Raw genomic sequence first — 25217 nt, 5'->3', positions numbered from 1 at the left:
ACCATGAGCTGCCCTGGCTGTGTTTGACAAAAGGTGCTGTTTTCTCCAGAGCAGTTTAAACTTTTGAGTCCCAGAACCAATCTCATAATTGATCTGAGTTAAAAGATTATGGTTAGTGGTTATTTGTAATTACTGTGCATGAAAGATATGTCATCAGGCAAGGAAAGGCTTAATGTGTCCGGTATGCAAAAGGGTTTGGAAAGCAATTACAGTGACATATGCACCATCAAAGCGGAGGGCTCACTGGTGCTCCAGAGCCAATTAAAAACCACATGGGCAGTGCTTTACTGGGTGACTCTGTCTTGTTACTAGTCCTTTTCCTCATTGCTGCCTTGGTTTTATAGTCACTCCAACTCTCCAGTTACTGTATGCAGCTCTGTGTTGCAGCTATTGTTATTAATAGGAATGACATGGACAATAACCATAATAAGGTGGAGAATCAAACTAATACCATACCCTGGAGTCTGCTACTGTATGAGGCCGGGTGATTTCATGTGTGCCAGGCGGTATCTTTTCAAGAAAATTTAAATCAATGAAAAATACAATAACCCAGTCCTAATGAACCTTTAAGTCTGTACTGATTCTCCACCTTTAGATATATATATATAAAGCTTCCAACCAAGTGTGACAGTCTTTCCAGAATATGGGGATATCAGAGGCTCTGTCACTCCAATCAGCCTCTTTCAGCTGAAATCCAGCCATTAGTCAAATTCATCAAAGGGCTTGAAAGCAGAAAGGGAAATTCTTTGCCTCGTGCTTAACCTTTGTGTGATTGCACCTCTTCAGAGAATAAGCAAATCAAGTGGAAATGCCCTCCCATTTGTTTTGTGAATGAGCCGTGCGGCGAATTCACTATGATTTGGCATTATTCAGTTTGTATAATTTCTGACGAGAGGTTTAAAAATAAATACACAATCAAAGGGACTATTGGGAGATTATACAAGAGCAAAAGTACAACATGCTGGGATTGGGTGATATTTTCTTGTACACTTCATTTTTGTCTGCTCTGTCAAGTGAATGAACCTGCCCTAGTTGTGAAAACCAGCGAAATGTTGGACGGAAACACGGGCTGCATGTTTCTGTTGTCTGTGCAGCTCAGGTGAGCACCCCATCAGACTGCTCCTGTGCTCACACTGTATACATGGTTTTCATGGGGAGACATATGAGTGGATCTCAGCAGAGCTGTGAATGCCCTCCTTGGGAAATCTTTAAGATGACGGCATTGCTGTTGCAATAAATGGCCCCATGATTAACAGCCCTATCAATCTGTGCTGTAAGCGTTACTGCTCGTGAGGGAGCAATGCAATTAAAACACAGAGGGTAAAGCAGTGTGAGGTGCCTTTCTTCTGGGAACAGGGGAAACAAAGTAGTGTTGTCATTTGGCTGGAGGTTTGCAGATCGTTTGTGTCTCCTGTTCTGCTGGGGTTACTTTGAGCATTGATTTCTTTACTCTGAATGCCAGCTCTCTGTATATTCTTGTTTGAAGATGTTTTGGCTGCTGCCATTATGGAAGGGCCTGTTGAATACAATGGGAAATTCTATTGTTATTTTACAGTGCTTTTATGTTGTCTGAATAAAGAACGTGTCTGTTCAAGAACAATTTGAACAAATGGCGCAGTCTCACCACATTTTTCCGCCTCCCCTTCACAGCCTGCTTCTGTTCCTGGCTGCCCTGCTCCTGTGAAGGAGTATATAGTTTCTGTAATGCTGATGTGAATGAGAACTACCCAAATTTCTATTTTACTATTATAACTTTATTGATGCATTAATAATAATAATGATATTTCCCCGCCTAAAGATTATTCATATTACCCAGAGGCTGTGGTCCTAGAAACTTTGTTGGTGCTTAGAATTTTCTGAGGAGATGGTGATCTATGGTAGATTTCTTTGGGGGTTTTTTGGAAAGGTGGCTCTTCATTAAGTGAATTTTGGACTAGTGAGGAAAACTGTGCTAGAAACTCAGTGCAGAATCTTGTGGGCTAACAATGATTATTTATCCCTGGAAGAGGTAGGGATAAGTAATAGTGGTTTGTGTGGCCTAGCCTCAAATCAAATCATCCTGCTGAAAAGATTTCTGCTATTTTGTGCCCATTTCAGTCTCCAGGGACCAGTAAGTCCCTGATTTCTTTTTCAAGCTGGCCCATAAGAAGCCAGTAAATGTTGATTAGTTGGGAATACTTACCAAATTTTGTGATAGTGGCTGATTTCACTAAAACGTGTTTCATACTCGGCTGCCTCACCGCAGGCAGTTGCTGAGAAGGAGCAGATGTTAGCCTCCAACTGTGCATCGTGGCATTGGAAGTGAGCAAAATCAGGGAAAATGCACCAGATGCATTGGAGGCAGAGGCTCACCCATTCCCCTCTTCTTCCAAGAGGCCCCATCTTGTAGAGCTGGAGCAAAGTCCTTTTGCAGTGACACAGGTGGTTCATGGCTGGTAGATTTAAACCCTGCAGTAGCCTGGAAGAAGCTGTAAACTTTAGTTTAGAGGTCACTTTCTGAAACATACTTTAGAAAAATATCCTAGGTGGTGATCCTGAGCTTTTTTGATCAGGGTGTGCTATAGATCTAGACTGCGAGGTAGGAGGTGATAAGGTTTGTGGGACCTGCTGCTGCAGGGAGGGTCTTTCATGGCATCCCCTTTTCCCTCCTCTCCTTTGGGTCATATGGGTTTGCTCCAGGCCTGCTCTAGGGGTTAGACAGAGGGATTCCACCATGTCATATAACAAGGTGTTGTTCCTGTTATTCCTTCGGTTTTTATTTTCCTGCTTACTTTGATGGGGAGAGTTATTTTATCTTGATAGCAGTGCCACAAAGGCATGACCAGAAAAAAAATTGGCAAATTCCAGAGTCGAACTACCACTTCTGAGCTCCTCTCTTATATTCCCTTGGAAGCTCCCCCCATGGCATTAATGACAATCCCTCCCCTTTGACTGAGGTCTTTGGAAAGTGCAAGGGAAGGAGACAGTCAGGATCATTTGCCAGATGGACATTTCTGAGCTTTCCCAACACTGGTGAGGATGATCACACCTAGGTGAGCTCAGCAGAGGTTTTGCAATGATGTACCACAACATGTTTGCTGTGGTACAGCCTTCAGCATCCCTACCATGCTGTGGTGTGACAGGGTCAGGAGCTCTCGGCTGGCACACTGACAGCACTGCATCCCGGAGGTCGTGACTTGCAGAGTCCTCTGAAACCCTTTTTTACTGTTTGTTGTTGTTGTCATTTTATTTTGGCAGGGCCTCTAATGTAATTCAGTATTTCCAGTGGCCACGTTCCATCCTGGAAATAACACCAGACTAGAAGAGAAAGGAAAGTCCACGTGGACCTTAAGTAGGAATGAATTTAATTCCTTTCCACTTGCTTTACTTGCTATTGTGAAAGCATTCACCTGCTGTACATGAGCGTTAGGAGTTTCTTTAAGTATCTTTAGAGTGAGGGTTTGTGACTGAATTACTGGAGTTTTACAGAGCACTTTGGAAACCTGTAGTGAAAATCCCTGGAAAGGCTGACACGTATGATCCTGGCAATACAGTGATAATACCCCATGTTCTTAGTGTGTGTTCCAGAAATGTGTCAGTTGTGCATATAATTAGAGAGAGCATTGTCCTTTTTCCCTTTTTCTTTTCCTAATTATGTCAATTTATTTGTGGCGCTGGGACATGGAAGTGGCCCCTCATCTGTCTGTCCTGGTACTTATCTTTGGCCATGACCAGGTGTTTGCAAGGAGGTGAAGAAGATCCATGATGAACAGTGACTCTGGTCCCTAGACTGTGTGCAACATCCCAGTAATTAATCTGGTCTTCCACACACTGAGAAAGTTTTTTCTTCGCCCCATACAGAAAGTGCTTGGCAGTGCTCTGAAGTCTCCCATAAAACAGTAAAAATTATTCTCAGGTCTGTTGTTAAGAAATGCTCTTGGGCATTTCTCCTGCACTGATGTTGCGTGGTGAAAGCATCAAGGAACTCTTCTCTTTGGGCTCTTTAATTCGAACAAACAACTGACAAGAATAATTGATTTTAATGGAAACTAGGTCTTTCACCTGGAAGACAAGCAGTATTCAGGGTATGTCAAAACCAAATGTACATTATCACCTATTGCATTTCTTCTATCTGCCTGCCTCTTCTTACGAGTAGGACACTTTTCCCAAATATCTAAGTACTCATTATTGTAAATTTTCAAGGCTGAGATTTTGTGAATTCTTTTGGTGGGCATGAAGAACATAATTTTATTTACAACAACCTTCGCATACTGAGAAACTGCTGTGTCTGGGAGAGTGTGATTTAATATTTGACTATTCCTATTGTAATTATTATTGTTACATACAGTTCTTTGTTACCCCTTTTTAGTGATGGCCAAATTGTAGATGGGATGAATGTAAGATGTTGGAAATGTAAACTTCTGCATCACCCAATTAAACACAGAGAAATAGTAATTTCTAGGGCATGATTCACCTCACTTGAAAGTAGACAACTGAAATAGCCGAGATGAATCACACTCCAGATGTGTCTCTTTTTCTTCACTGATTATAAAGGAGTCCAGATGACTGTCTCAGATGCTGTGTGGTAGACATCTAAAATTTTGGGCGATAAGTCCCTTTCAAGGTCTTTGGCTGAGTATGTCTGACTACAGTGCTAAGACCCATATTTGAAACCAAGAGATGTGAACTTTCTGGAGTGAAGAGCTACTGTGTTGAATTCTCTCAGAAAATAATATTTTATCCTGACCTTTCTCTAGTTCATCATCTCTTGCTGCTGCAGATGTCAGGTTCTGTCTCTGTAACCCTGCCCTGAAAGAGTCAGATGGCTCCACAGATGCAGCAAGATATCTTGCAAAATAAATTAAACTGGATCTTTGAATTTTAGGCTCTGATGTTCTCTCAATGGACCCAGCACATGCGATGGGTGGAACTCGAATTCTGCCATCCCGCTGCTGTGCTTTTTTCACAGGCTGAACTGTACTTGTATTTTGGAAGGCCAAGGCTTGCCTGCAGGCTTTCTGGCATGGGGATCCGTTTCTTGGGCTAACGATATGGACCAGGGACTAGAAAGGATTAGTTAAAGGGGCCTTTCTTCTATCTGCTGGCACTAGACAGTGAAAACCAAGAACTTACAGCCTTTATTCTTGAGTATCAAGAAGCACCTTGAAAAGCCACCTCAGCTCCTGACTTCCACTGAAAGCATCTTACAGATGTCTGCGTTAACAGAGATCTGCTTTTCTGGCCCTCTGCAAGTCCCTTCCAGCCCTTGCTGCTGGCCAAGCTGTGCTCCTCAGAGCTGGGATTTTGTGCCTCAGGCTCGGAAATGCACTTTTGCAAAGTAGGCTAGGAGGCTCTAAAACACAATCCCTCTGAAGTTTGGTTTCAGTGATGTTTCTGTGGCAGTTCGTGCCCAGAACTGCCTGTGTGTGAAGTGACAGCAAAGTCTATGTCAGCTGAAGCAGAAAAAGCAGAAACATGGCTTCTGTGTAGTAGCTCTGTTTCTGGTTCATCATCAGTGAAAAATGGACAAAAATACCCAATGGCATTAACAAAAGGAATGAGTGTCAGGCCAACCTGATTTATTTTTTACAAGAAAACTGATTTTCTAGACAAAGAGAATGTATTCTACCTCATTTATTTAGATAAGCTAAATGCAAGATCACAGTGAGCCACTGGTGGGAGGTAGCCATGGGAAAAAGGGGGAGATGTTATGTATTACTGCAAGATTTCTGTGACACTGTAATAAATATTTCATGCTGTTTCACAGATCTCTGGTAAGGTCTCTTTGGGAATAGTATTTACAGTTCTGGTCATCTATGTTCAAGAAAAGTGCAGGCAAAGTATCTAGATGTCTAAAAGGACTGGTGAAATGCTCAGGCGAAGAAAGAGCTGTCTGCTGAGACAAGGCTGAAAGAGCAGAGCTTGGTTAACCTGGGAAACCACAGGCTGGACAGTGTCCATAAATATGGCAAAGGGGAAACACTAGTGAAGGAGAAGATCCGTCCTGGCAGAACAGATGGCTGTTTACTGGTCTTGAATATATTGAGGGGGTTTTCTTCAGCTGTGAAATCTTCATTCCTTCCAGATCTGTCTTGGGGTTCTTTGTGGTTTAAACTTATTCATATTTATGAAGACATCTAGAAACCTTGATTTAGAGTGATGCAAGGTGTTGTGAGGAAGCACTGAAACATATCACTACCTGAGTTGTTGCACTGGAATCAGAAATCAATCTTTATAATTGTTATCTTTCCAGCTGTAGCTACCCTACTTTGCTAAGTGAGGGCTCAGAGCTGGGGTGAACTGATGGTCCTACCCCATCTGACTTCAGCTGCCATTACTTTGGTCCTCTGGTGCCCAGCTCCTTTCAGCTCTATATCAAAAGCCCAGACATGAGATAAACTCACACTAATACAGTAGATGCCCTCTGCCACAAGTTCAGCACATTGAATAGGTCCATTGCTTGACTCTTCAATGAGAGCTTGCTATTAACCCGTGCCTTTGTTTCCTGTCTGCTATCTGGTGATCTTGTGAGACTTGTGTGTAAAAGTCCCCTATATGATATACAAAGAAGCCATGTTTCTTTTACAACTGATTTTGAATTAGAAAGGACAATTTGTCAAACAGAAGTGGGAAGGACATTGTTTTACCTTATCTAGTGCAGGAACAAGAGAGATCCGCTGACTAGATGCATCTTGGCTTTGAGGATGAAAGGCACTAAGTCTCAAGTTAGGCTCTCTTAGATCTTGCTGCTTTATGTACAACAGACTCTAATAATCGAAGAGCTGAAACTGCAACTATAATTGTCACAAACCTGAGGAGGTTGATTTCTTAAAGGAAAGTCAGTTCAAGGAAAAGGGTAAATCAGGTCCTTTAATCTGTTGACTGAATTGCCTGTAGGGACTTGAATGCTCTTGTATGTTTATGCTGGGAACCCTGCAGCAGTGCTAGAAGGTCTCCTGCAAGTTCTGACTACGCAGGTAGTTATTAACAGGCATTTTGGTAAGCCAAATTTATAAAAGAGCCATTAAGAGCTCTCTAACCATTCCCAGTGCTTCTACACTTGCATAACTGCTGCAACTGGTTATTGTCTTTATGCTTTGTATTGCTCGCTTAAATTGGAAGGATATCTGTGGCTGTTAAAGTCTTGCCATGTGGAATGGTTGCAACACTGAGCTCTTTCTTTGTGAGCTGAAATTCTGATTTGGAGGCAAGCCCAAGTACATATTCAGTGTGTCTCAGACAGCAGAATTAATGAACAAGGTTCAGGATGGCTCTGACAAGCTAATAAGCATATGGGTAAAGTCTCTATTTGCTAGGGCAGTCTTAACTGTTCAGTGCAGAATTCCTGCAGTGGACGAAACATAAACACAATTTATTATTCTGTTAAAAAATACATTACTACCATTCTGAGGAGCAGTGGGTGTGCCAGGCATGGATGGATTTGTCTTGTGGGTGCACAAGCATCAGTGTTTGGATGAGTCCTTCCTGCAGGCATTAAACAGGAATTTTATATATACAAAACTAGGTGGCTCACAATGAAAATGAGAACTGGTTAGGTCCTTGCCATGGTGCTGGCCCAGCTGTAAGGTGACTATACGCTCCGTGTGGAGAGGTGTTCAGTAGGTCCTGTCAGACACAAGTCTGGCCTCAGTCCAGTTTCTAGTGGGCAGGTATCTGCACCTTGAAGACTGTCATGACAACCAGTGCTGTCAGGTTTCTTGTGGGCGGAGCAGGGTTTTAATGTGCTGTGGAGCTGGGCTGTGCTCTGGATCAAGTCTGAAACAGGTCAGCAGGGTGCCATGGTGCCCTACTTATCTGCTGTGTAGCTTGAAGATTTCAAAAGCAAGGGATATCAGTACATCACCAACACTAAACAAATACGGAACTTCCAGTTTTAAAAAAAGCATTCTCTAAATATGTTTGCAAATGTTGCTTGGATTTGCATGGAAAGCCTTCTGAGCCTCGAGCTGACATTTGATCCTTTAACTGAGCAAACATGCTCTGAAACGAAAATTCCTTTGCAGGACAACATCTCTTGGTTTGCCATTTTTGGGAACTCCCAGCTGTACATTTTGCTAATGAATTGTACCTGAAAGCCATGTACTGTGATAGATGTGCATGCTCATAAATACGGTGTGGTGGTGAAAGGGGAGGTGTTGCTTTTCCCACATGTAGGGCCAGGACCTGAGAGACACTGAACATCCGCATGTGGTGTTTGCTTGCGTGGCATGGTTAGGAGCAGAACGGCAGTCTGTAGAAATGTTCACAGACTGGATTACATCATGTGAGGGCGAAGTTGTTATGGATTGGAATGGGGGAAGATTGGTTTACTTTGGCTGAGCGCTTTTTTCTGTGTTGCTGCTATGCATGTGCTTGCGTCAGGAAACTGAGCTTTTATTGACTTCTGGTTTTCTGTTTTCAAAGCTGATCAGTGGTGGTTCTATTGTAAGTGCTGAGGCAGTATGGGATCACGTCACCATGGCCAACCGGGAGTTGGCGTTTAAAGCAGGAGACGTTATCAAGGTCCTGGATGCTTCCAACAAGGACTGGTGGTGGGGTCAGATCGATGATGAAGAAGGATGGTTTCCCGCCAGCTTCGTGAGGGTGAGTGACTTTCTTCTTTTTGTTACTACAATGAATCACTGCTGACACTGCTCAATGAACTGAACTGGTTACTGTGTTTGTTGTTATTAATGCTTATTTCCAGTGTGTCTGTTTTCTGTCCAAAAAATGGGGAGCAAAGGTTTCAAAAGAAACGAGAGTGGGGTAGAGAGAGACTAGAATAGATACTGGCTCTGCTTTTTATGCTCCTGGGATATGGAGTGGCCCTTTGCTGTGTGTCTGTTGTAGCCTTTCTCCTTAAGCAGTTCATCTTTGGAAAACCAGTTAAATATTCTGCAGGCTATGAGTAGATGATTTGGTGGGACCTAAAAGTTCACACCAGCTACAGGTGACCTGCATTTGGAAGAGCTCTCTGGTCTGCATGTAGCACAGGGAGGTGTCAGCCCTCCCCTTTCCAAAAGCAGTTCTGTGTTTTGACTCTTCAGCAGTTTTGGATGTAAAATTACTTCACTAATTAGTCTGTGATGAGCTCTGGTTATTTTTTTAAGGAGACAAGGAACCATTTCACTTGTCTCTGTTTTTCCACTGAAGCAGGTTTTGCTGTACCCAGCCACCTCCAGTGACAATCCAGCCTTTCACAAAAAAGAAGGATTTGAGCAGTTAAATTTTTTGACTCAGTATGTGTTAAAAAAGCAAAGGGACAAGAAGATGCCTTTTCTGCTGTCATCAGCTCCTGCCACATTATTTGGGTGCTCTCAAGCCTTCCTCAGAGAGTCAAGATGTTGACTTTGACCTTGTGCACTTCCTTCTCCTCTCCCTTCTGCACAGAGTTCGATAGGTGGGATCAGAGATTTAATTCCTTTAGAAGCTTAGGGGATATGGTTCAAAAAATGAATATTTCTTTTGCCTTGTCAAATTGTGTGAAAGATGACTCTTTCCTCTGAGCCTTCCAGGCAGTTTGACAAGCTCTGTAGCGTCAAAGGGAAAGACTGTTCTCTCTGAAACACACACTGAAGACCATGCCACATCCCAAGGAGATGCCATGTTTGCTTTGGTTCTTCACCTGTCTTACCCTCCCTCTGAGCCCTCCCTCTTTTGGGCAACCCTGCATCATCAGCATCCCTTTTTGATTAAATCACTTCATTTGGGAAATAGCCATAAGGATTAGGAAAATTTGGTTAAAATGTACGACCTGGTGTTTCCTAGTGCTGTACAATGACCACCAACAGGGGAACCCAGACCTTTGCTCACTTCTGCCTTCCCAGTGCACAGTTTTTGTTTCCCTTGTGGTACTCATGATATAGTACTTGTGTCTCTCCTAGGTCTGGCCAGTGCTAAGAGTGAGAGATCAGTGACTGGGACTGGAGCCTGGGCTGCCTGCATGAAAATGTTTATGCTGTTATTCTGTCTCAGAATAACAAATAGTGTTTGGTATTTTGTTGAATAAGACACTGTGAGTCTGACCCAGCAGCCAGTGGAGATAACAAGTTTGGAAAATGGATTTGTATCAGGTGTGATCAAGATGATAAGCTTACTGCAGAAAATACTCTCACCTGTGCCACTAGCACATCTCATCTGTGTTGCTCACTGAAAAGGCTGAATTTGAAAAATCTAACTACCTCATTATTTTTGCTTGATTTCGAGACTGAAATATTCTGGGCCAGTTTAACTTTTGAGTGCATTGACCAGTGCTGTTTTCTTTGTGATTCTGGGGAAACGATTTAATATCCTTTTTTGTGTGATGTCATAAACGTACTGTTCATGGTAGGTTTAATAACAGTCTTGTTTTGCACTATCCTGTTTTCTAAAAAAACACACCAAACAACAAACAAGCCTATTTGCTCTACGGCCCAAAACCATGGATCATTTGGCTTGACTGAACTTCCCATCTCTCCCTACACTTTTCAAAGGCTGAGAGGATGGTTTTAGAAACTGGGAAAAACAAAGGAGAGGAATCAATCAATCTCAGACTGTTGTACACAAATGTCTGAACAACATCCTGGAACGAACCTTGGTTGCTTAGAATCATGATGGCCTTACCAGGCAAGTTTCTTGCCCATTCTGTCTAATGTCACAACCCCACAGTTTGACTTTACTCCAACAAAATCAATCCTTCCATCAGCTCTGCAAGAGGCTGGTGTGGTTATTTCCATCTGAGAGACACTGGTTCAGTGTGGGCTGGGAGCAGACACCTTTCCTGGGACTGACTGATGTGCTCCCAAAGGGAGAAACCGCATGGTTTTGCTCCCATGAATGATAATTAATATTTAAAAATAAGTACCAGGCATTTAAAAAAATATGCAAGTGGAGTTCTGGCACAGTTTGTCCACAGCTCTGCAAGGGAGGCTGGAGGGGAAAATTTGCCACTCGGGTTTACAAAGCAGAGCTGCCTTCTCCGTGCAGCTCTTCTCGGTGTACTGCCACGAGGCAGCCCACTCGCTGGGTGTCCTGTGCTGAGAAAACAACTGCCATTTGGGCTGTCATGTTCTCCTTTCCTCTGTTGGCTGAGGTCGCTTGGTTGCCTCTTCATTTCTATTCTTGCATATTGCCCATCCCCAACCCCTTCCCCCCTTCACTCTCTCTGTCTTTCTTGGTAAGTGATTTGAACCAGATGCCTGCAGAGCCTTTGGGGCCTTTAGGGAAGGTGCCTGTAGTCCCTCTTTTGCTTGCAGAACCATTCTGGCTGGTTTATGCTCCTTCAGGGTCCTGTCAAGGACTGTTTAACCTGAACCCCTTTCACTTTGCTCTTCTCTCCACTTTTTTTCTTGTATTTCTTATTCAGCTGATCACTCTTTCATAATGAGGAGGCTGGGTTTTTTCTCTGTTGTACTTTGAGCCCTGCTTTTTTAAGATGATGCCAGAAAACTGCCTGATTTAGCCTGGGTGGTTCTAGTTTTACTTGCAAAATAATTGCTTTCCTTTTTATCTATATTTCTCTTATGCAAGTACAGGAGAAAAAAGGAACAACATGTTGCATAGCAGAGGGTGAAAAGCAGTTCAAGTAAGGGATGACAGGACAGAGCAGACAGATATGAAACCAAATAGTATTCATTTCAGGATATTTTAGACTGCAGGTCTCTCATAGGTACTAACATGAGGTGCAGCAGCAGATCACTGCAAAGTCATATTCCTCTAAAAGTCATTTGGATCACTACTGAGGACAAAACTGGGCTGGAAACCTAGTTTGCAGTGAGACGTCTGACGCTTCTTGCTCTCCAGCCAGATCATATGAAAATCTTTGGCAAAGCATTTGGCACTCACAAAATCTCATAGCAGGAAAAATTCACATTTGCAAGTGCAGAGGAAAACAGTAACCTGCTGATTCCCTTGGCCTCTTTTACACTCATAGTTGTGGGGAGTTGCAAACAAAAAAATGCACTTGAATTGCCTGCACGTACAGAAATTGTCTCCATGCATAACACCTGCAGTCACCCTCTTAGTAGTTTGAGACTTGGTTAGAAGAAAGGGGGAGCACAGGAACTTTCAAGGAGAAACTGTGTGATAAAGCGATGCTTTTTGGGGAAGAGCAGAAGCATAATATAGGAGAAGTAAAACTTGGAGTTAGTAAGCAATGGTGAATGGTTTCCTGCAGGAAGCTGCTGCACTCTGGAAGAAAGTTAGGAAAAAACCCTAAGTCATTAGAGAGGTGGATTAGAACTCCAAAACTAGATTTAAGGCAGAATAATGAGTTGAGTTTGGGACAGGTGAAGGTATCCATGTTGCATTTTAGCGCATGTTATCAAGTGAGCATGCTGGACAACCAAAGGGTGCAACCATCAATCTTGTGATTAGCTGCACAGTGTCTTTGAATGTCCTGTCAACTTTTAGGGGTCTGAGAGGGTGGGGCGTACAATTGGAAAAAAACAGCAGGAATTTTAAACAGGATTTTGTGTTCCTGTAGTGGTGATGCTATTTGTTGCTCTTCTCTCCTTTGTGGATGGCATAGCCTTGGCCTGTTTTACATGATGTAGTACAAATGGATGCATACCATCACATCCAGCATCCAACATCCGCTAGAAAAACAGACTTAGTGTTTGTAGGGTGGAATTTACAGCACAGAATAATAGTCCAGTACTGCAAATGGATCAATTGTTGTACCTCAAGGTCTCCTTTAGAAAATACAGTAAGTCTCAAAACAAAGTTTTGACTGCAGAGCATCAAGTCTCCAAAATGGCCCGGGTGAGATTCAAACACTCCAAACACAGGAAATCAAATGGCATCGTGTTTGGGCTCTGACATATTTCCACTGAAAAAGAAATAAAAAAATGAAAGCTTATGGATGTTTAGTGCTGTGAAATCTTTCCATAGAGACATGGCAGAATGTACCCATCCTGGGCAGAGAAGGGGATTTATTTTGTTATAAAACTCTCCTCAATCTCTTTGGATACCAAAGAGGCAGACTGGGTTTCCAGAATACATTTCTTCTCACCTCAACAGTGGTGACTCTTCCTTCCTTATACTTACTAAGCTAATCTAAAGACCAAATCTGGGGTTGAGGTTTTACTACAACTTCTTGTAGTGCCCAGTGACTGTTGGGGAGTTGTGCAGAAATGAAGGGTAACAGTCCTCCGAAGGCTTGAGCAAGATGGTGTATAAATTCTTTGTGGTCTGTACCTCTTAGATAGGAGAAAATGCAGGGGTGGATCAGTGCAGCAATGCTCCTTGTTCTCTCTCATTGCCTAGGTTTCCCCGAGTGTTGTAATTTTAGACTGATTTTCCTTCTGAAAAGCTGCCTTTGACCCACTTTATTTTCTCCTGCTAAAGGAGAGGTGCTAGATAAATTGGTGTAAGCTTCTAAGGCACTGTTTAGAAGGAGACTCTAAACCCAGTCTTGTCTTAGTGCCTAGCAGCTCATACACTTTATTGGGTAGATGGGTTTAGCTTTTATTCGTAGGAGTTGTGACTGCTCTGTATTGCAGGCGTAGTTCCAAGAGCCAGCCACATCTTGCTGCCCCATCTGCTTTTTTTTGCCTTTAAAATCTCATTGTATGTGTCGGGATCTTGATACAACAGCACATCACTCACCTGCTTTTCCATCCACTGCAGTCATTGCATTAGCATTTACTTAGCGCCAATGTCAGTGACATCAAGGTGAGATTTTCCAGAGAAAAGAGGATGGCACTGAAGTAGCATTCACCTGTTGGACAAACAAAATGGTATGTGCTGCAGTGTCTGCTGCAGTCAGTGCCTTGTAAAGGAGATTTTATTCTCCCGTGGCAAATTCAGCATAAAAATAGCTTCTGGTAGAGGTATCACACACAGCGCGAGCAGCACTCCACAGCGACAGGATGCACTGCAGACAAATTGTGGTTTGTTTTTTTTTTTTTTTAAAGTCAAGCAGCATTTTAGCATCCAAACGCTGCCTGTGCTAATTGCAGCTGCCATTATCATAACAACTCATGCCACTCAGCTTAACATCTGTCAGATCCCCAAAGGTTCAAATGCCAGCACTTGGGCCCTTCCCCATCCGTACAACCTGGCTTGCAGGTGCAAACCCAGTGTTTTGAGGCCATTCTTTGAATCAGGCAAACTAGGCACAAATCTTTGCAGCCCCTTCCCTGTCATCTGCCAAACTGGTCCTGAAGAAAGATCCTTCCCCTGAATGAAGCAGTGGCTTCCTCGGCCTGGCAAGGTTTCTCCAAAGAGATGCTGAAGCAGCTGAGCTTTCACTCTTCCCTGTTGTGCAAAACATGTAGCATCAAACAGCGGGGGCTTTTGGTTTTTAGGAAACGGGGGAGCTGAGCCCTCACTCAGGGTATTTTGGTGGATATAGTGTAGCACATCCAGTTTATTGAAGCGTTCAAGCAGCTTTTGCTACCTGGTGGAGCTCCAGCCCATGGGAGTCTGTGCATGTAGACTGCAGGAAACAGAGGGAGTAAGCAGAGGACAAGTTCTCTGGAGCCCTTTTTGTTAACCTTTCATGGATACAGAGTCTGAAGCTGTCCCTATAGAGTCCCCTCTTTCTCCTTTTCCAGAAACAAGTGAAGGGTATTTCTTACCTTGGGTAAAGGGAACTTCTGGGAATGGAGAGTTTTAGAGTGGAGAGAAAGAGCTGGAAGTGGGCTTGCTGAAGCTGGGGAGTTGCAAGCGGGAAAGAGAAGGCATGAAGGAAAGAGCCTATGAACTGGAGGGAAGTGAAGGACGGTGAGGCTGGAGCCAGATTATGGAGGGGAAAGTTCAGACTGTGGGAGAAAATAGTGGTAGGACCACAGGAGGGGAAAACAACTTGCTTCAACTGCCTTTCCTTCTACTGTCAAATGTCCTATTCCTCATCCTGGAAGAGAATACAGGGAGAAGATGGTCTGTGTTTCCCAGCAAACGGCATCCCAACCATCCCAATCCCACACTTTCCCTATGCCTGCAGCCTGCCCACAGAAGGGCAGTGAGGCTGAGGCTGGCTGGGGCAGCTGCTGAGAGGACAGGCAGTATCCCTGTGCCTCTTGCCACCTGCCACGTCCTCACCTCCTCTCTGAAGACAGAGAAGGGAGAAGCATCTGCCCCTGGGCATTTACAGAGCCCAGGACAGTCTGTGCTTCCTCCTGAGGGCAGAGAAAGGCTGTGCCCAGATCACTGGAGTGACATGTGGAGACTGATGATGTTTTACTTATGCAAAGCTCTGCACCATGAGCCCTACTTGATTGCAAATAAGCAAGTGATCTTTTTAATCCAGTAGAGTCCAACAGAGCATGCATATAATACAGGGCGTGTGGCTGAAAACAAGGGCACAGCACTAGCTAACCACCAGTTTATGGAAGAAGGGAGAGGGGGCAAACCCTGCAGCTCACGGAGCAGCTCTGCTGAGCAGGGCACTGTGGCTAGATGGGTACAATAGTCCTGAGGCTGTGCTGCAGCTTATTTCTGTAGGGTTATTGGAGTCTCCTACACTCCCTTGCAGTTGTTGCAGGGCTAATGACACTCTGAATGCCACTATTTGGTACCAGGTTTTGGTGAAGGTTGGGCTGCTCACACTGGTATTTGTTATAAAGTCACTGGTGAGCAGAGATTCAGTGGAATGGTAACAGCTCTCTGGAAGGATCTGCCTGTATCATTAATCTGCCACATTATTTAACTGTGAGCTAAAATCCAGGATGGCACATTATCTGCTAGTTTTGTCCTTGTGAATATCCAATGGAAGGAGATTAATAATCCAGATGGCTGGTAAAATGTTTGTTTTATCATGCTTTCTGATTATTATGAGGCTATCAGCCCTCAGTGCCTATTCAAGTAAAATGTCCTCTATATACAGTGTATGCATTCAGCAGTCTAAATATATAGTAATTACCGGTCAGCTAATGTTGGAACAGTGCCATTTGATGATTTTATGCACCATTTGGATATAGCTGCAAATTGATAAATCACATTTCTACAGATTTTATATAAATCACATATAATATTAACTAGCACAATGAAATGATCAGCTCTCTGTGGCTCCCAGAACTGGGTCCTTAAGCAAAAGGGGCTTTTTTATTTGACTATTTTACTTTTATCTGCCTCTCCAAATTATTATGTTATGCAGGAGCTGGTCATGACTTCCTAATTAGGGTTGAATTTTGAAATAGGACTGTGAACCTCATTATAAGCCTGTTCTCCACATGTAGGGTGGTCTTTCAGTGTGAAACATCACTTAGGACTAGCATTATGCAACTTGAATTTTTTCTCTCTGTAGTTTTTATTGGTTTCTTTTAATTAATTCTTAATACAAAGCATTTGAATTGGTTCTCAGGGCTAGCTTCATTGTTTGGCATTCTGGACCTTTTTAATGGTGTGGGGGAGATCCACACAGTGCCATAGTACTTCAGAGCCCATGATTTTTTGCATTGCAGAGCTGTTTAAAAAGGCACTGAAGGCTGATTTATTATTGTAATCATTGTTGATGATTGCTGAACAGCTGTTATTATTTATTATTAAAAAAAAAAGGTGGCATTGGATGCAGTATTTTAGTCTGGTATCCCAAACCCTCATCTGTGCCAAGCCACAGCCCCTAATTGCTGAGGAGGACAGGACAGGAGCCAAGAGAGACTTCTTGAAATCCAAGCGAGCGGCAGAGTTGACAAGCTGCCAGGGAACTGAAGTCCCATCTCTGCTCTGTGGAAAGCCCCACAGGAGCTTCGCGGGGTGGCAGCCACCCATCCTGAGCAGGGAAGACTGGAGAGATGAAGTGAAACTGGGAGAAAACTGGAGTTTTGCAGTTTCTTTTCTAAAAAAAGAGATATTTGCACTGGGAGGGAGGTACATCTGTGCATTTGTGTCCAGTGTACGTTGGAAGAGCTGAGGAAGAGAGAGCCCTTTTTCCATTAGTGGTATCTCAGCTGTTATCCACAGCAATGGAGGTCAAGCATTTCAGACAGGAGAGGGTTCTGGGGAGAGACACGTGTGTCAAAATGTAACAACCACCCTCCTTACAGGTGAATGTGGACTAGAATAAAATAGGAACCTTTGCAGCATTGTCTAAATCAACTAAATATGACATTTAATAAATTACTGGGAAAAAACAGTGTCACCCCCAGTTTGCCTCTTAGACCTTACTGTCGTCTGCAGCACGCCATCATTGTGGTTTTGAATGAGCAGGTCGGTGAAGCAGAGAGGATCTGGCTTGGGTGGTGGTGTTGGGTCAGAGGACACAATTAACACTTCAAGTGCAGCCTTCCCTTTCCCCAACGCAGCTCAGCTCCTTCTCAGCACAGGCACAAGAGAATGTGAGAGCTGCAGTTGCAAAACCAGCCATACTGTGTCAGACCAAAGGTCCGTCTAGCCAAATTGTTGCTCATGGATGAGTACAAGAGTGTGGCAAGCCCACAGTGATGCATTTAAGTCTGTATTTCAAAGTAGACATAAGCTTCAATGTAAAGTCTGTCAACCTCAAAAATATTAATGAAAAATGCCATTGGTAAGGTAGATTACCCCCATTTATAGATGGGGAAAGCCTCCCCCAGTTTAGGTGATTGGCCCAAGGTCAGCAGTAGAGCTGCCAATGTACCTCACCTTTTGTGAGTAATGGTCCAAACTTCAAAAGATGCCCTGGAAGAATGATCCTTGCTTGAATTACAGAGAACTTCAGAGGTTAAGACAGAAAGCAGGAGTGTTTGAACAGCACAGTGGGATTAATCCTTTCAGCAGCTGAGGCTGGAGAGCACGGCGTGGAAGGCACATTTGGCTTCCTCTGTTACCGATAAAATTGTTGCATTTGTTTTTAATCTAAAGCAGAAGTCATCTAGACTAGAACTGTAATTTTTTCCTTGTGGGAACATGAATCCTAGCAGGAAGGAGCAAAAATTTCATTAAGGAAGAAAGCAGGACTCCTGAGATTCCCAGATGTGGAAGCGGGGAGTGTTCCTCCAGTGTACAAAAGGCAGACCAAATTCTGAGGTTTTCAGAAATCATGAAAGTTTGCAAGCTTGGTATTTGCCTTAGAGTTTCAAAGCCTTTAGGATTCATGCTTTCAAGCTTCCCCCCCACCCCCCTTATGATTAGATCATTCCTGCTTTATTTTTTAAATGAAAATTGAAATTTTTCTCATGATCACTTGACTCCAGGAGGTAGAGCTTTAAAAATATCCTCTGTTGCCAAACTGGCAGAAGCGTCATAAAACTTGGTAACAAGCTGTTCAAGTTGGGTTTGGGAGAGCTGCAAAATACCTTTTCATAGTAGCAGGAAGGTAGGATGGGAAGTTATTTTAAACTTCAGCTAACAGGGTTTAATACCTACATTGATCCTGCTTGATTATCAACATTATTTGGTTTGGAATACTAGTAAAGCTGTCATGAGGATATATTCCTCAAAGGACTCTCCGTTCAATTCTATCCTTCCCAGGTCTAGCTGATTTTCTCTTCTGAGGATGGCCCACAGGTTTTCACAGCAGAGCCTCCACTAAAATCAGTGTCACTGATGTAAGTAAATTGGCCCCCAAGGTCGCTTTGGCAGTCTTATGCCAGCATGGCAGTTACTCAGAAGCAGCACTTGGACGTTTATTTTTCAGCATGAAACACTGTTCATGTACGTGAAGTGTTGCTCTATTTCAGTGTAACTGAAACCTCTTCCAGAGCAGAGAGTGGGGTTTGCTGGGAAGAGGCATGCTTTCTAACTGGCTTTTGGGTTGTTTTTCTGAACAAGTGACAGTCTTCTGAAATTTGTTTCAGTGTGCCAGGAGAGGTTTTGCATGCTGAATTCCCATATTGTTGCGTGTGACTAGATCATTAGCTCACTGCCTTCCCTCGCAGTGATCCAGGGCTCAACCAGGCCTCCCAGTGCTGATGGAAATCCTACAAAAAAGCCTTTCAAAAATCCATGTGCAGTGCCACAACTGGGAGACAACATGACCTAGTGCATCTTTGCAACAGGTGCCACAATGGAGAACTTCTTTCTGTGCAAAGGACCTGGGGAAAGGCGTGCAGAGCTGCTCCCAGGAATGCTGCATCTCCCAGGGGTTTCCCTGTGTCCAAACTGGCATAACTGGACCTGTCTGGGGTCACTGAAACGCCCTTCTGCAGCACCCAGGGCTGCTTGCCCTTAGGACCAGCCCTGCTTTGACTGCAGCCGAGCCACTACTGGGTGCTGCCAGTGCCACAGGACTGCATGGCCATTCGGTGCCTGGACTCACCCCTTCCTCCCGGGGTGCATCAGGACATAAGAAACGAGAGCTGACAACCGTATTTGCTGAGTTTTGCTTCTGCTCTGTCACACAAGATATTTAATTGACTCTCAGCTGCACTGTCTTGGGGAAAGGTATGAAGGCTTTGGATGGCTCCTTCATGCAATGGGAGCAGTGTTGGGCTGGCCAGAGGGGTTATTTCACTTCCTTGGCAGGCTTCGGTGTATCCCTCTGGTCTCCTGATGTGCAAAAGGAGGTCCTGTGTTGGCAGTGCAGGGTGGAGTACAGGTAGGATATCGCGTGGGCAGAGCAGGCTCTGCCACTCGCTCGTTCAGACAAATGGCCTGCACTGGGTTTCTCAGTGTGGGGTTGATGCCCCCAGCAGGTCCTGCCCCACTGCTGGCAAAGAGGACATCTTGTCATTTAAACAGGCACTGCTGCCCTACACACCCTCATGTAAAGTCCCTGATAGCTCCTGGACACAGGGCGCAGTCTTGAGCAGGATGAAAAGTCCAGCTTTTTATTGCTTTGGGGTTTTTTATCCCCTAAGTTTGTGGGATGTATTAACATTTTGCTAGAGAAGAGATGGCGTTTCTTCAAACATCTTGGCTTCTTGGCCTTTATAACTCACTGTAGGATGACAAAACGTGGGAGCTGTAAGAAGTGGTTTAGCAAAAGATGATATTGGTTAGGAAAGCAGAAAAGGATCATGGGCAGGTTTAATTTTTTTTACTTTACTAATTTACAGGAACACAGCCCTTTACAATATGTTTAAAACCAGATTTAAGCTGAATAATGGGAAAATATTGAAAACTATTAGTATTGAAAAGGAGACTGAAAGATCATGTTAATGATGCAGTTTGTTTTCCTTATGCAGCTCTGTTTGTGTGGACAGTTTCACTGTTTATAGGTAGATGTATTTTTTGTTTGAAAGTCTCCAGTATTTGGGTCTTTAAGTGCTGAGGAGAAAAGTTGCGTCATTTACATAACAACTTAGGTGATCTGTGTAAGATAGCAGGATTTCTGTCTGTTTTAAGCTTTATTTAATGTTTGTTTACAAACTGAGCCCAGTTTGAGTTGATCAGAGTTATTTTAAGCAGGTTTTATTTGGAGGAGGCGCAAAAGGAGGCACTTGATCCACATGTGTGAAAGCACAGTCTCATTCAAAGACAGAGGCTACAAGGCAATGTTATCTTCTAGTTTACAGGTTCAATGTATGGTTTTTATTTGAGGATGGACAGAAAATTCAGTGTGCTGAAAATGCAGTGATCCTTTTTCATTGCTTTTTGCAATTTGTTCCAATTTAGAGTATTCAGTGCCCGGGGGTGCTTGGCACCCTGTTCAAAGCTGCCCTCGGTCCCCCCCGGTTTTAGGAGACTTAATCAGCCAGTCTGATCTCAGTGTGGTTTAGGGATCACAATCTCAGGATGCTGAGGCAGGGTGTTTGCCTGAGTGAGAAGGGCTCTTCATGTGAAACGATGAGGAAAGCTGCTGTGAAATGGAAATCAATGCTCATTCACAAATCCTGGCCTGGGAAGTTTACAGAAAACTCAGTACCACAACCCGCTTAGCCTGGGCTGACATTCATATTCATTCAGATTTCTAAACAAACATATCTTGACCTTCTTAAATCAGTCACCTGTAAAGGGCTTATCCCTCCTTCCAGAGGTTTCTTCGTGTTCGGACAGACCCCAACTGATGGTGTGTGGGAACTGGGACAGGCAGTGCCTTGTGCTAGTAACTGCAGTTTTCTTTAGGTTGGTCTGGTTTACATATGTACATCTTAGTTCAGAGCACTTGACAGCATCCAACAGTCCAGTTACCCTTTCATATGATTATTTTATTTTTGGGGTCAAAACTGTCAACACTTGAAATCCTTGTGCTTACAAGAGGAACTTGGCAATGTGCAGGGCTTGCTTGCACCAGTATAAAAATGGACTGTCTGGGCTGTAACCTGTTGTGGACACCACGGCGCATTGCTGGCAAGAGCGTTGCCTTTGCTGTGAGGAGGGAGTTGATTTGGTATCTCCCAGAGTCATGCAACCCAAGACCCAGCCTGCTTTTGCTCCTTGGCTTCCTGATGCTTTTGTGAATAAGCCTGTTGCTCTCCCCTCTTCTCCTCACAGCTGTGGGTAAACCAAGAAGATGGAGTGGAGGAGGGAACCAGCGATGTGCAGAATGGCCATTTGGATCCAAGCGCAGACTGTCTCTGTCTCGGCAGGACCGTTCAGAACCGAGACCAGATGAGAGCCAATGTCATCAATGAAATCATGAGCACAGAGCGCCACTACATCAAGCACCTCAAGGACATTTGCGAGGTACATGGGGGTTGTGATGCTGGGGTACTGCAGCAGGACATGGGATGGGCAGCTGGGAGCTGAGGACTGGGTTTGTCCTTGGATGATGGAAGAAAAAGATGCAGTGTGTTTGAGTACTGTGTCTAATAGAGGAGCAGCATCTGTCAATAAGTATTGATACTTCTGAGAATTTTCTGCTGGATCTGATAATTAACTGAAAGTACAATTTTCTGACCTTTTTTCCATACCTCTCTGACTAAAATATGATGAGGTTGAGATCCTTCAAGCAGTCCTCTTAATTAAAACCCAATGCCATCTACTTTTGAACTTGTGATTGAGAAAATTAGGTTGTAATTAAACCAATCAGTTCCCTGTTTCATCTGTCTTTCATATTGGGTTCACAATTTCCCCTGGCTCAGGATGGCCCCCATTTGTCTTTTCTTACCGTGAGGCTGAGAGCAAAATATTTTCACCATGAGAAATGAGATACCTTACATGTATCCAGTGTGAGGCAACCAGCAAGCAAATGAACTCTGGTGGCTGACCCCATTCGTCCTCAGTGTGGTTTTTCATTATGTTACAGTAAACCCCTACAACCCCTTACTGTCCTGCAGCGTACAGAGTTAGTGCTATGAGCTAAGCCCAAAGTGCAGTGCGTGTGGTGCTGGGTGTTTAGGAAGAGGAGTGTTGCAGGACAGCTTGGGCATTATGTGTAGAGTATATACTTATTGCTAAGAGGCAGAAGTTCGTTAGCACTAAAACTAAAGTCCATAGCTTTCAGCTCATCCCTCTGAATGTTTAGGATTTAGGAAGCCTGTGCCCAGTCTTTGCAGAGTTACTGTGGTGAAGCCCCTTGTGAATTCTGGTTAGAAAGATGTCTTCCTCCCTTCATACTTGCTGCTTTTCTATTGACAAAGCAAAGCAGCCATGCAAAAAGCATCTATGACGCTTTTCAAATATGGAAGAGTCTTGGGATTTCAATCTGGAAACAAATGAGCTTAATTTCACTGTGCTATTTCAGTCAGAGGGCTTTGCCTTGAAGAAGGGAAGAACTGCAGGAACTTTTCCACATAGTTTCTTTTACTGCATTTGCACTTTTCTATTGAAAGACTAAACAAACCTTAACTTGCATTTCCCAGCCTTGTCACCATGCTTTTGCCAAATCAGATTCTCAGGAGGTACAGATAGGTGTAGCTTCAGTGACATGTGTGGGGTAGCACTGATTTACAGCACCTAATGATATGTCCCAGATATGAAAGAGATCTCTAAGGCTCTTTCTTTGCTTTGTATGATGCAAAATGATATTGAGGGGATAAATCTTACCTCCAGGTAGAGCACCAGGAAATGATTCAGCTGTCTCTCTTAAAGAAGGAGGAGGACTGAAATGGGCATTCTCATCTGCAAAATGATGGGCTGTCCCTTGCTGAAGAGAGCCTCATTGTGCTCAGTTTAATCAGAGCAATCCGTTTGCCTTGAGAAGGCTCGGAGACAGCTCAGTCATCCCAGGCATTTCAGCATAGCATGACGTGACTGTTTCTGTTTGTGCATAAGAGGAGGGGGGCTGGAGATGGAGAGACGCCGGCCAGCTTGAGCTCCTCCCAGTGCTACTGGATGGATTTGTACAGAGGTGTTATTTATGCCAAAGAATGAGTAGACACCAGACAACCACAGATGAGATGCAGAAGTACTGTTGACCGTGGCAAATTCTCCTCTTCCCTTTGCTCTTTATTTGAAGGTGTCAGGACAAAAAGCAGCGATATGACATATTGGAGGGGATGAAAGAGGAGTTCTGGCTGGGTGGCAAAGGTTGAACCTGATTTAGTACTGAGTTTAGCAGTGTATAGTTATACTCTTGTTGCTCAGCTATAATGAATAACAAATCCTAATAACAGTGATAACTGTAAGATGTGTGGTTGTTATCGGAGGACCGTAGCCCCTGCTAAGTGATTAAGAGCCCTCTGATTGCTCTTTTCTGCTTCAGGATGTATTTTCACTACATGCTGCTATATTATTATACACCATGTTATTATTCGTAATACCCATGGCACTGGTCCTGCCAAGTCAGGAGCTCACAGGCTAGCCAGCACCAGAATGAAAATTACCTGTGTAAGCCAAGACCTGCGTGAAGCAGCTGGCTTGGAGGGGAATTCCCCATCACAGCAAAGCCATACTGCCCTGACGACTGTTGCTGCTGTGCCCTTGCCTAGAGTATGAAGGACTGACTGCTGCTTGGTAAAACAGTTTTGTGAAGATATTTATTAGGAGTAAAATGTGGAGTTGTCCCTGAACTGCCTTATCAGGATGGATCATTATTTGAGATATCAGCAAAGGGAAAAGAAAGGAAAAATAATCTAGCCTTAAGGAAATATCCAGCAATAGGAATTTCAGGTTTTAACGGTTAGAGTTTAGAAAAATAATAAGCTGCTGAATAATAGGTTTTTATAATGGGTAGCAATAGCCAGCCTTACTGGCAGGCAGTACTGCTCACTCACTGTCCCGTAAAGCACCACATATATGCATGGCTGTCTCCAGGCTTGGAAGGATATCCCCCTGCTCCTGGGGTTTGATCCTGGGAGGATGCAGAAGGGCACAGGGTCTGTCTGTGACATGGCACCGGTGACACTGGCAGAGCTCGGTCAGAGCAGGTACCACAATGAGAGCAGCAGGCCTAGAAGGTGGTTTGAGTTGTAGCCTACAGTGGGGAGTGCAGGTGGAAGAACAAGATGCAGGAGGGCTACAAAGAGCAGGGTGCTGTGCTTTTGAGAAATGAGCAGGATTTGGACCAGCATATGGATTAGGAAGACAAGGCTAAATTTAAGGAGGTGTTAAGAGGGAGAAGAGAGAGAGCTTGGATGGGAACTGTGAGGCAATTGTGAGATCAAAGGAAACCTGCATATTATGAGTAATTCGGAGGTGGGAGGTTAGAAAGGCCAGCCAACTTCCAGTGCTGCATTTTCCTCTTCTCCAAGTAATTTCACTTTGAATTTATTTTTTAATAATGTTGACTGGATTCCACCTAAGCTTCACTTTGGTGCCAGGACAGCTCTGAATGCTGTGTGGAAAACATCCTCATTGCATCTTAGCATGTCAAGCTGAGTCTGTTGTGCAGAGCTGATGGGACAAGTTTTCACGAGGTCTGGTTGGCATTAGCCTGATTCATTCTCAGAGATGGAGAAAAATCACTTTTTTTTTGGTGCTGCCTCAGAGCAAAGCAGCATAAAACCTTCTTGGCAGTAATGTGACCCTCCTTCAGAGTACCACATCTGAGGAGCTGCTGGCCCCTTTGTATGACCAGTTTCTCATCCACGGATACCAGACTGGGGGGCATCTCTGCAGAAAGCTCTTTGGATCAATGGGGATATATATATACACTATATGTATGTATTCCCCAGTGTGCAATTTGTAGCTGTCTTTCACAGCTTGCTTGTGCACACCTTGTTTTTCTGTTTTGGAGCTGTCTGCTTCTTGCCCTTTTGAGGAACAGGCTTGTGTTCCTGCAGGACTTCATTTTATATTTGTGGTGGGTCCCAGTGCAGTCACAGTGCCTGACATTCAGTACTTGCTGTAGACTGGTATTTGAATAAATGCTTTAGAGTCCTGACTGACTGGGACCAGACATGGCTCTAGTTTGCCTTTTCAATTCAAACAGTCTCAACTTTGTTCTTGTGCTTATTCTTAACATGTACATATCAGCACAATGCTCACCTGAATGCTGTGAGCACTGCTTTAGAGAACAGTATTTTTATAGCCCAAAGGTTCTGGTACAAACTGAAGGAAGTGTATACAAGCTG

The 25217-nt window shown here is 43.8% G+C and overlaps 1 protein-coding gene across 9 annotated transcripts in view; it reads left to right on the top strand.

Annotated features, from left to right (window-relative positions):
• Positions 1 to 25217, top strand: part of ARHGEF9 (Cdc42 guanine nucleotide exchange factor 9) — a 221387-nt gene that overhangs the window by 145451 nt on the left and 50719 nt on the right. For all 9 annotated transcript variants that reach the window (XM_074835375.1, XM_074835376.1, XM_074835380.1 and 6 more), the window contains 2 exons: positions 8404 to 8583; positions 21256 to 21447. In XM_074835375.1, coding sequence (XP_074691476.1) covers positions 8404 to 8583; positions 21256 to 21447 — 372 coding nt within the window. The remainder of the gene's footprint in view (positions 1 to 8403; positions 8584 to 21255; positions 21448 to 25217) is intronic.

Source organism: Strix aluco, chromosome 10, assembly GCF_031877795.1.
Source record: "Strix aluco isolate bStrAlu1 chromosome 10, bStrAlu1.hap1, whole genome shotgun sequence".
NCBI lineage: Eukaryota > Metazoa > Chordata > Aves > Strigiformes > Strigidae > Strix > Strix aluco.
This window is presented reverse-complemented; position numbering and strand designations above follow the sequence as displayed.